This window comes from Brassica oleracea, chromosome C4 (genome assembly GCF_000695525.1).
Source record: "Brassica oleracea var. oleracea cultivar TO1000 chromosome C4, BOL, whole genome shotgun sequence".
Classification (NCBI taxonomy): domain Eukaryota; kingdom Viridiplantae; phylum Streptophyta; class Magnoliopsida; order Brassicales; family Brassicaceae; genus Brassica; species Brassica oleracea.
Window position 1 is genome coordinate 11,215,306 of NC_027751.1, and position 12,056 is coordinate 11,227,361.

General features: G+C 38.9%; 1 protein-coding gene and 1 pseudogene across 1 annotated transcript in view; both read left to right on the forward strand.

Annotated features, from left to right (window-relative positions):
* Positions 1-4,989: 4,989 nt before the first annotated feature.
* On the forward strand, positions 4,990-7,130 carry LOC106338100 (annotated as a pseudogene).
* Positions 7,131-10,514: 3,384 nt separating this feature from the next.
* Positions 10,515-12,056, forward strand: part of LOC106339967 (poly(ADP-ribose) glycohydrolase 1-like) — a 3,474-nt gene continuing 1,932 nt past the window's right edge. Inside the window, exons 1-3 of the mRNA XM_013778826.1 lie at positions 10,515-10,816; positions 10,904-11,089; positions 11,164-11,267. Of these exons, the coding sequence (XP_013634280.1) occupies positions 10,568-10,816; positions 10,904-11,089; positions 11,164-11,267 (539 nt within the window). The 5' untranslated portion in view covers positions 10,515-10,567. The remainder of the gene's footprint in view (positions 10,817-10,903; positions 11,090-11,163; positions 11,268-12,056) is intronic.

A 12,056-nucleotide genomic window follows, 5' to 3' on the forward strand; every position in this document is an offset into this window, starting at 1 on the left:
CATCGTTTCTAGAACCACCGTGTATTAGAACACCTACGTCGACAAACCGATGTTACCGACAAAAACTTCACTATTCACGAATTACTGTTCACGTGAATAGTAACTCCGCAAAAAATTTGACCGATCACCGTAACTCAAGCTCTGATACCAGTTGTTAGGAAATATGCGGTCAAATTTTGCGGTAAACCAGAATTTATGGGAGCGGGAAAGAAGCACACACACAAAATTGTTAACGGAGTTCGGCCAATGTTGCCTACGTCTCCGGACCTGCTACAGATCTTTTATTATCAACCAGAGAAATTTTACAAGCTCACAACTCACACCCCGATCCCAAATACACTCAGAAATTACTCGTAATTTCTTAAAGAAGATTTTTTTGTGAGAAAAAAAAAACTTTTTTTTTTCTTCTTCTTCTCTTATCTTCTCTTCTCTCGTTCTCTCTCTGTTTTCTTGTTTTGGGATGCATTTCTTTTTCTCCTTAGCTCTCCTTTTATAAGCATGAAGAAGGTGTTTGGTGAGCTCACAATCTTTTGACAAAACCAACGTCAACAATTTCAGCTCACCGTCCATGCCGACCAACACGTAAAACGTGTTTTTTTTACTTACACTTAATAGGGTCAACTTCCCTAATAGGCTCTGCTCTGACGGGTTCTTGAGACACCCCCGAGGACAAACTCGAGGAGGAGGAAGAGGAGGAAGAAGAAGAAGAAGAAGAAGAAGAAGAAGAAGAAGAAGAAGCATTATCGTGATAGTTAGTAGGATTTTGTTGATTCTTGCTTCCATCAATCTTTTGTTTGCCTAGACAAAGTTCCGTAGATACACTATCTTTTCCTTGTGCGGTTCTTGTTTCATCCTCACCATAAGAGCCACTAACGTTCGCCAGAAGATCAAGACATCTCTTCTCACCCATGGAACCCTCCTCTGCGCAGTTATCATCACCATCTTTCGTCATCAAAAACTAAGATATAGGTTTTGTATTTCTTTCTCTTTCGACAATGAGTCAATCTCTGGAGATCAACGACGATAAGAAAATAGTATTATGGAGGCTGATAGAGGGATGAGTAGCACTGCTTATATAGTGATTTTGAGTGACCTTTTCCTAAACGGACTCCTGTAAAGTATAGTTTCCTTTGTCCTTTACGTTTAGGTGAAGACCTTCTCAAATTTTTTTGGTAAAAGAAATTCTCAAATATGTTAGAAGTTTCTTTTTAATCTGTATTTATCTTTTTTGTTTATATTGGTAATTAGTTTTAGTAATCGCCAACAAAAATATATAATTTTCAACATAACTAGTGTTGAGTTGCTTTTAATGTCTGACTATTAAATACCTATTTTATCATGGGTTTAATGAGAGTTTTAAGAAAGAGAAAATGAAAACGATAATTCTTTAAAAGGTGAAATTACAAATACGATTAAAATTTATATCAAAATAAAATTAAATTAAATTTCTCATCTTTTGGATGTTACAACATTAACTCATATAAATTTCCGTTTCATATTAAGTATCATTGTACCGTAAATTTTTTATTGGAATGAATCTTTAGAATTTCATGAAAAATACTATTTTTATTTTAACCAAATTTAAAAATTGATGATCTAAAATAATTTTTTTCAAAAAGAAATATGTGTGAACATTTTCAAAGAGTGAAAAAAAAATTCAACAACAAAAAAGAGCCAAACTTTTTTAAGAAAAAAACAAATCCTCTAATTTTGAAAAGTAGCACGTTTGTAATGGGAAAACGACGCGCAAGCTGATAGCATGTCTTGACTGATATGTAGCTCTAGCACGAGACAATTCTTCAATTTACCCAAGATGAAGACAAGGAAGAGGACTGGGTTGAGAAGCTTTTTAGGGTATGATCCCATTGATAAACAACACAAGGTATTGGCAATGACCAAGCACGATTATAAGGTGAGGAGCATCAGATTCTCACATTAAGAGGAAACAGGAACCTAACATGGAGAAGGATTGAATGCGGCTTACCCCATTCTTTTCGGGAGCGAGAATGTGTATGCATCAATGGTGTTTTGTATTACATTGCTAGGGTTTCCAATCTTGTTGATATGCTAGTTTGCTTTGATGTCAGATCTGAAAAGTACAGCTTTGTTACCCTCATGGAAAGTGGAAAGTATGATGCAACTCTGATAAGCTTCCAAGGTAAATTGGCTTCAGTAAGGTCGTCTGCGACCACTTTTCTTAGTGGAACAAGTACGAGTTTTGAGATGTGTATTTTAGAAGACCCTGAAAAACATGAATGGTCCAAACGTATTTTCAATTTACCTCCAATGTGGAAGGAGGCAGCTGCAGGGGAGTACTTAGGCTTTGTTGGAGTGACTGTTACAAATGAAGTTGTTATTTCACCGCTCTTTCCATCCGACCCTTTTCTATGTCTACTTCTACAATTTCGTCAAGGATGCTATAACAAGAGTTGAAATCCAAGGAATGGGAGCGTTTGATCATGCTTTTAGAATTCACATATTTATGAATCATGTTGAGGACGTGAAGCTTATGGAACTGTTTTAGGACTTTGTAGTGGATGCTTGCTCTTAAGTTATTTTTTTGTAGATTATGTGGTCTTAGTTAGAGCCTTTATCTTTCCACTGCTTTTGTGTTTTTGTTATAAGGTTTTCGGTTCTCGGAATGAATATTTTCAGTTGTCTACCATGGTTTTTCATCTTTTCTAGATACAATGGTACCATCTATCCTCTTGTTTCAGTGGTTCATGCACTATGTAGTGATGACTGTTATTATGTTTTTGAAACTCTTGTCCACCTCTCACCCTAATTACACTTTCTGACTATAGCTACAAATTGTTTTACTGGCACATTGTAATTGGAATCTATCTGCCTTGTTGTCCTTTGTTAATCTGATCTTGTGGTTTACATGTATGAAAGTGGGATTGGCTGTGTAGCTTGCTTTGAAAATTGTGTTGTTACTATACTGAAGCCTGAAGGAGGCTTGATGATGTTTTGTATTCACTTGTGGAGTCTCAAGACCTCGACTGTCTCTCACTATAGGAAGCTGTGGATTGCCCTAGTTACGCAATTCCTGTATATTTATCGAAGTTCCTAGTTAAGATTCATAGGTTATCTGCTGCTGTTGTGTTAGTCTATATTATCAGGGAGGACAACACAGTTGTGGATTCTTGCTGTCTGAAAAAGAAAAATGAAATAAATGGGGCTTTAACAATATCTCGATCAAGAATAGTATTTTAGATTTGGTTTGCCTTGGTCTTAAAGCTTGTCAAATCATATTTAAGCATTCGTTTATGGTTGTAGAACTTAGACAACCCACCGGGCATCCCATTTCTTATTCTTTGACATGATTTAAGACTATTCAAGTCATTTGCTTGCAGCTGATGGTTGAGGACCTTAGGTCACGGTGTGGCTCATGCTCTCTTCTTTTGTTTGAGCCTCTTAAGTCTTAACAAGTTATTAGCTTTTTGACTTGTTGATTGAATCTCATGTGGTTTGATTTTTTTTTTTTGTAGTAGACAAGTTATACTTATGTTGTGTCGTACAGCAATCATTGCCTTGCATCTGTCACGATCCACTCATTCTCGATGATCATTAATTTCGAAGGGTAGGCTCTTGCCTTGGACATCCCGAGTATGCAGACATCCCTCGCTATCAGTAATATGTTCTATGGTTTCTCTTGCATTGAATTTTGTGAATAATCAAAAGAAATTCTTCTATGATTTTTTATCCGAATGTCAGGCTGAAATATTGCCGTTGACTAATTTATCAGCGTGATGAATTTTATCTGTAATATATCCTTTCCACGTTTCTTGATCCGCAAGCAAGGATATAATAAACTAATAATCTCTTGAGTAAAAAATGCTTAGTTCAATTAACCAGTCTGGTGAGATCTTTTTATTCAGCAAAAAAAAAACTTCACCTCTCAAGAATCAAGAAAAAGTTGAAAGAAATAAAGAAAACAGAGGAATGGAGAGAAGGGAAGATCTTCACACGATTTTAGCCTACTTGCCGCTAGTGATTCAAGATTCTTCACTGTCTTGGCCATCCTCGCATTTGGAGGAGGTTTTTTTTTTTATTTTTTTGATAAAATGTAAATTATATTATCAAATCAAAGTTTGATTACATCCGTAATAAAACCTATCGCTTCTATGGCCAAAAAAATATGGAAAAACCAGTGAGAAGCCAAAAATTTGCATCCAATGGGGCTCAGCTATGGGTAAACCAAAGGGAGAGGAGACGAACACATCCCTTTCGATGTTTTCGTGCTAGTAAAGTGTCCCTGATGACCCTATCCAATTGCTTGAAAAGAGATGGAGGAGTACTTGCAGTAACCCCATGTCTTCTGATGTTCTGTTCCTTCCAAGTTAAATAGACGACAGCCTGACAGACGAGCTTCAAGAGGAGCCGAGTCTTGGCCGATGTGAGTCCATTTAGAACGGGTGGAGGTTTTAGAAGCTTTAACCACAGGACTGAGTTACAGCCGAGTTGACTCGGGACAAACTCTGTCTGATTCCATTTCTGACATGAGACAATCTCTATTTGTTGGTTTTTTTATCTTCCATAAGCCCAAAACCCAAAATCATGATCCATATTAAAAGCCCAAAAGAAGAGCGGAGAAAGAATTATCTAGAATTATGGAAAAAAAGAGAGAAAGTTACGGAGTAGAATAATTAATGTTAGATATTTTGAAATAAGATAATAATTTAGAGAAATCTAGAACATGTTAGAGTTTACTTCTTCACTTGTATAAATAGGGGTGCTTAGCACTATTTGTATCATCAAGAATCAAGAAAAAAGAATAGAGAGAAAACATTTCATAAAGAGTTCTAAGAGTCTTTAAGAAATCTCCAAACACAAGCCTTACTAAAAATCTCTTTCCTAAAATACGAAGGTTATCTCAAACATAAACCGTCTATATTCCATCTTAACCTCTCAAAGAAAATATTATCCGCTAACTTTCCCAACAGCTGGTATCAGAGTCAGGTTACCGTTATCTTTGAAGAAGTGAAGATGGAGGCCACCGTTACCTTTGAAGGTGACATGTTCAAGCTCACAACGGACAACTTCTCTTATTGGAAACCGATGATGGAAGATCACTTTTATTGTAAGGATTTGCATGAGCCCATCATCATCAAGGATAAGCCGGAAGGAAAAGATGATAAAGCATGGGAGATTCTTAATAGAAAGGCGGTTGCCGTAATACGTAAGTATGTCGACCGATCTCTCTTTGAATATGTCTCTATACCTACACAAATGCTTTTGAATTATGGACAAAACTTGATTCCATGATTCAAAAGCATTTATGTAGATAAAGACATGTTCAAAGAGAGATCGGTCGACATACTTACGTAGTACGGCAACTTTCTTTCTATTAAAAATCTCTCATGCTTTATCGCTATCTTTTAACTCCACAACTTTCTTATTCAGAGAAACTCTGACTTCTCCTTCCCTAGACGCGATCCTTGGGGCACATTCTTTGTTTCGGCTCAAGATGGATATATTGGCCTAAATCACTCAAAAAATGTGGTTAATAATGAGATATATGAAAACAAACAATTAATGATGTCGTAAAAATTGCATAACTCATACCAAAAAAAATTCGCTTAACCACATTCGGATGTTCCTTATGTTCCTCATCAGTATGACACAATGTATAACAATATATTATAAAAAATACAAGAATAAACTTACCTAGATACGGTCTAAAGTCTAAACACAACTTCATTCCAGACACTAAAAAATCGTGTGAGCAGTTTCAGAGATTACAAGATAATTCCAACTCTCATGTTTCTTTGTAATCTGGAAAATGAAACAAAACTTTAAAGAATTGCTTACATTTTGAAAAGTAAAGAACGATGCGCCGTTTTTACTGGACAAACGACACGCAAATTAACATGATGTCATGTGTGTCGTTTCAATCAAACGAAAACGACACAAAGTGTAACTTTTTTTACATTTACAATCGGTCGGAATCGGATTGGTTAATTTGCATGTCTCCCAACTATCTAAGGTTTGATGAAGAAGCAAGCGTTTCCCTCCACCATGACGTCATGGGGGCTCAACGTCTCGGAGTCTCCTCAAACTATACGGCGACGACGCAGCTCACGGCTCAGTGCAATTGACGAATTACTTCGGAAGCTCCCAATCGATCTCATCATCGAGATATTCTCGAGGCTGCCGTCGAAGTCTATCGCGAGGTGTCGCTGCGTCTCGAAGTGGTGGGCCTCCGTACTCCTACGTCCCGATTTCACGGAGTTGTTCTTCACCAAATCTTTAGCTCGCCCTCAGCTATTGTTCGCCCGCCAAAAGGAGGGTGAGAATGAGGCGATCTTCTTCTCCTCACCTCAGCCTAATAATCCTCATCATGATTCGTCTCCTATAGTCACCGCCATTCGTCATGTGAGTTTCCCCGCGGGGCGCCTCTTATATAAGACAATGCTTTCGTTTACCTAAAATGAAAATGAAGAAAAGAAAATGGGAACCTGATATGAGAACCTTTTTAGGGTATGATCCTGTTGAGAAGCAACACAAGGTGTTGGCAATGATCAGACAAGATGATAGAGTTGCTGAGCATCAAGTTCTTACAATAAGATAACCTGACATGGAGAAGGATTGAGTGTGGCATACCCCATTCTTTTCCTGAGTATGAATATGTATACATCAATGGTGTTTTGTATTACATTTCTGAGGCTTCCAATATGGTAGCTTGCTTTGATGTCAGATCCGAAAAGTACAACTTTGTTAAACTCATGGGAAGAGAAATGCTTGATGCAACTCTGATAAACTTCCAAGGTAAACTGGCTTCTGTAAGGACCCCAATGCGCTATTGTCTTAGTGAGACATGTACAAGTTTTGAGATGTGGATTCTAGAAGACCCTGAAAAACATGAATGGTCCAAACGTATTTTCAATTTACCTCCTATGTGGAAGGATATAGTAGTTGCAGGAGAGAAATTATACTTTGTTGGAGTAACTGCTACAAATGAATTTGTTTTTTCAGTGGACTTTCCATCTGACATTGTCCATGTTTACTGCTACAATTTTGTCAAGGAAGCTATAACAAGAGTTGAAATCCAAGGAATGGGAATGTTTAAGAGGTGTTCTAAACTTTTCACCTTTCTGAACCATGTAGAGGACGTGAAGGTTATATAATTGTTTTAGGACTTCATTCGGAAGTGGATCTTAAGTTTTCATCTAGAAGATCATGCAATGTTTTAGGACTTTATTGTGTGTTTGTTATAACTTTTCGGTTATCAAAATGAATATTCTCTATTCTCTACCAGATAATTACCATATACTCTCTTGTTCATAAAGCTTGCCAAATAATATTTAATCATTCGTTACTGCTTGTGGGAGATGGAAAATGCTAACATGGAACTTAGAGAACCCATCAGGCATCTGTGACATAATATACGACTATTCTAGTCAATTGCTTGCAGGTGGTGGGTTAGGCCATGGTGTGGCTCATGTTGTCTTCTTTTGTTTGAGCCTCTTAACAACATATATTATTAGCTTTTTGACTTGTTGAATGAAGTGGTTTTGATTTTGTGTAGTAGACTAGTTATACTCATTATGTAGTCTTACAGCAATCATTGCTCTTGCTGCCGGAATGTTGGTTTGCTACTGCATTAATTTTGTTATGTCCTTCATATCTTGTGTTGAACAAGAGCTTCAAACATGTCTAAGGTGCCTAGTGAGTCAATGGTTTCTCTATTTTTTTGAAACACAACTAACTTTCATTCATCAACTTTCATGAATACAAATACTAGAGGGAATTATCTATCCTCTTTGATAAAAAACATAAGATACAATAACAGACCAAATTAAGAAAGATAGATCTTCAAAGCAAGATGACAGCGAATTCAAGACAAAGCTTGGATGCGTCGATGGAGCATACCCGACAGAGTCGGACAGCTGAGACTTAGTCACATAATGTGACGTTGAGGGACAACCCTCACCTGCGAGACAACACATGGTAATCTCGGTTGCATCTTCTGGCCCCGTACAGACCGCTACGCAAGATAACAAACTGGTGATAAAGCTGAAGCCGAAGCTCGGCAGCGAAGCCGAAGCTCGGCAGCGAAGCCGAGAAATCATCTTCTTCCATGGGAAGAATGTATGGTGGAAAAGTCCTCTCTTCAAAAGACGAGGAAGATTGAAATGGAAACTGTCTCGGTGAATCCACCGATAAACTCTTCTTAACAAGATAATATGCCATTATACGCAAAAGTAAGGCCCCGGTGAACCCACCGGAAATCCTTATCAAACAAGTCAATACCAAAACCACAGTTTTCAATAAAATCAGTACAGTCGGTACCTTCAAAAGCAGTACCGTATTTCTTGGTATTGTGTAACTGGTTTGTGGGCTATAACAATAAGGGAGATTAGCAGTCCAGGCCCAATTAGTGTTCACCCTTGGCCCAACCCAAGACGATTGATTGAGTGACGGTGTTGCAGGCTGGAAATCAGGGATGGCAAAATGGTTGATGGAAGCTTGATGGATCGACCAAAGATATAATCGGATGGGCGATAGGATGTAATGCAAGTTATGATCCTGAAAACAAATGCAAAAACAAATGAGATATGATTTCTAATATGATAAAACAAGATAAATAAAGATAGATAGGATGGAATTAGGCTGCTGGTCGTGTGACACTCTCAGCCTAATCAGTTGATGATTGAAGTGGATTGAGATGGTGCTTTGCTTGCTGGATGTGTATCACTCTCAAGCTTGGCAAACGAATTGGAAAAGGAAACAAATCAAGCAAACTAACAAAATCGGAAACTAGCCGTTGGAGCCTTTTATGGGATTTTGGCTCCAAGTGAGAAACTTGATTCTTCTTGAACCTGGACGGTTTAAGGGGATAAGAGAGCTTCCTTGGGATCTTCTGGATGGCTTGAAAGGTTCTGATCTCGTGCCTGCTCTGAAGAGAAAAGAGCTGTTGGACATTAATGTCGGTTTGCTCCAAATAAGGCAGGTTTGAGTAAATGAGGATCCTCCTGATCCAATGGTTGCTGGTGCATGGTATGAACTTGTAGAACTCCTCCTGGACTCCTAGAATATCTCCTGATTGGTTTAAATGATCTCCTGGTCGCCAATGTCTGGCTTGAAGCTGATTGAACCGGTTAGCTTCCAATTGAGGTAAGTGTAGAACTGGTTTGACCGGTTTTGAAGATTAGATCATAAATTCATAATTCCGTGACCATTTCTCCTGATCTTGGGCTTTGTGGAAAGCTTATAAACTACTCTTAACTCCTATGATGGGCTTTGCTTCAGGACGCTCCTTATTTGAGCTTGAATCTCCTTCTAAAGTTGGGTACTCGCAGATGGACGGGCTGAGAAACCTCTGACTTGTAAAATTCATATCTTCTGTCTCCGTGAATATTTTGGCCCAATTCCAATTGGCCTGAACTCCTTCTTGAGTGTAGAATCCATAAAAATTAGCCTCGTCATTTAAACCCTCCTGGTTTGTAATATATGTCATTTTTAGTGCGCGTATGTCCTGGCTGGCGCCTTGGCTGGTTGAGTAGGGCTTTGGGTTGACCTCTGGTTCAGTTGCTGATCTGATGACCACATCAGACGGGAAGGAGTAGATACAGACGCCAGGGATGGAAACTCCGGCGGCGATGGATACTCGGCCGTCTAGCCAGGGATGGTGCGCTTCAGCGAGCGGCGAGCTTGGAACACCGGAGAAGATGGGCCTTACAAACAGACAGAGAGAAAGAGCGGCACAGTGGATCTCCTCGGAATCCCGGAGAGGACCGTCAACTTCTGCGTTTGTCAAGCTGGATCTGGTGGGAGAGGTTCGGAAGTGGCTCATCCTTATTAGGTAGCACGATATCGGTACTGAATCCTTGGAAAACAGTGGAACCCCACGTACACAAGGATATAGATTACCGCGACCGGGCACTAGATGTGGTAGAGAAGTTGGAAATGGCCGACAACACTGTCGAAGAGGCGTAGATCTAAAGGTTTGGGGGTGACTGAAGCTGGCCGGCATGATGGAGAAGCGTGGAGACCCCAGAAGGTCACGGATCCGGTGTCCCAGACTCCGAAACGAAGACACGAGCGGCGGAAACGATTAGAACATGGTGGTGAGCGGTCTGAAGACGATGAGTAGCAGGAGACAGAGCATAGGGCCCGACGCCGGCGGCCAGAGGCCTCACCGGCGTCGAGAGAGATGATGTTTGTCGGCTTCTCGATTTTCGGACCGGAGAGAGAATTAGGGCGAACTCTTTTTCATACTTGTGTCTGTCAATGGTTTCTCTTGCACTGAATTTTTGTGAACAAAAGAAATTCTTCTATGATTTTTAATTCGAATGCCAGGTGAATATTGCCGTTGACTAATTCATCAGCGTGCTGAAATTTATCTGAATAATTTTTTTCCACAAATCTTGATCCGCAAGGAAGGGTATAATAAATTAATTAATAATCTCTTTTGTCAAAAGTGTTTAGTTTAATTAATTATTCTTGTGAGCTGTAGCGACTTTATATATTTATGTTGTGGCCTCATCTTTCTGAGAGAAACCTGCGACTTCACCTCTCAAGAATCAAGAAAAAGGTGAAACAAAATAAAGAAAACAGAGCAATGGAGAGAAGGGAAGATCTTGAGACGATTTTAGCCTACTTGCCGCTAGTGATTCAGGATTCTTCACTGTCTTGGCCATCCTCACACTTGGTGGAGGTTTTAGAAGCTTTGACCAAAGGACCGAGTCACAGCCGAGTTGACTCGGGACAAACTCTGTCTGATTCCATCTCTGACATGAGACAATCTCTCTCTTTGACTCCTCATCTTTCTTATTCAGCACTTCAAGGCTACGCTCTCTTCTTCGACGAGGTAATATAATATAAAAAAAAAACTCAAAAGTCTTTCATTGTTTTTTTCAGATTGATTTGAGTGAATAATGTATTTGCTTTGGTGCAGAAAATGTCAAAAGAAGAATCAAGCAGATGGTTCAACGAGGTTTTGCCTGCCATGGCTTGTCTTCTTCTGAGATTCCCATCTCTCTTGGAATTACACTATCTTAATTCGGAGAATCTCATCAATGGAGTTGAAACCGGTCTTCGTGTCTTATGCTCCAACAAAGCCGGCATTGTATTCCTCAGCCAGGTAAGTGTTCTTTAAGCCAATTCTCATTACAGCTAGAGATATTCAAATGTGTCTTTTGTTTTGGCTTATGACAGGAACTTATAGGAGCCTTGCTTTCTTGTTCTTTCTTCTGTTTGTTTCCTGTCGATGATAGAAGCTCTAATCGTCTTCCAAACATCAATTTCGACAAACTATTCGGGTAAGTAGATTTGATTTTTTTACTAAGGAATTTGCATTGAATAACACATTTGATTGGAAAATACAACTATATTTTAAAAATAAAAAACAGAAATATAGAAAATAGTTATAATTCTCAGACTACAAACTTCATATACAAAAACAATGAGAAATCGGCCAAAAAAACACTGAACTTTGCGGGAATTGCCAAAAGAAACCTGTACTCGAACCTGACCAATAAAACCCCGATTTTTTGTTGACTTTTTTAGTTAATTCACAAACTTACGGTTGACTAACCAAATTAACACACCGTTAACCGACAGTTAAGACAGTGTTAACTCACCGTTAATTACTGCCGTTTAGTGAAACTACGTCGTTTCATTCAGTTGTTTTGTTAAACACAAAATCTCAAGACGACGTCGTTTTGCTTAATTAAAATTGTTGTTGCCTGGACTCGAACCCGTGCACTCGTGGTCGTAAGGGGGTATTGCCACTGAGCTAGTGGACTTTTCGGAAGGTTATCACACATGTTTATTTTTATTGATCAAAAGATGTGTTTGATTGCAATCAAACAAAATGAAACCCGTGTTTGAACGTAACCCTAATTTCTCAAATCGATTTGGGGATTTCTCTTGTAGAGATGGTAAAGACGAAGTTCACAAGGAATGGAAAGGAGCGATGAGACGAATCCTCACAACCCGAACTCATCATGCGATACTCGAAGAAGGAGAGATGAGAATCGAGATTCTTAAGGACGAGATCGAAGAGAATCGCGAACTGGATTTATGATTTCGCCCATTTAGGGTTTATA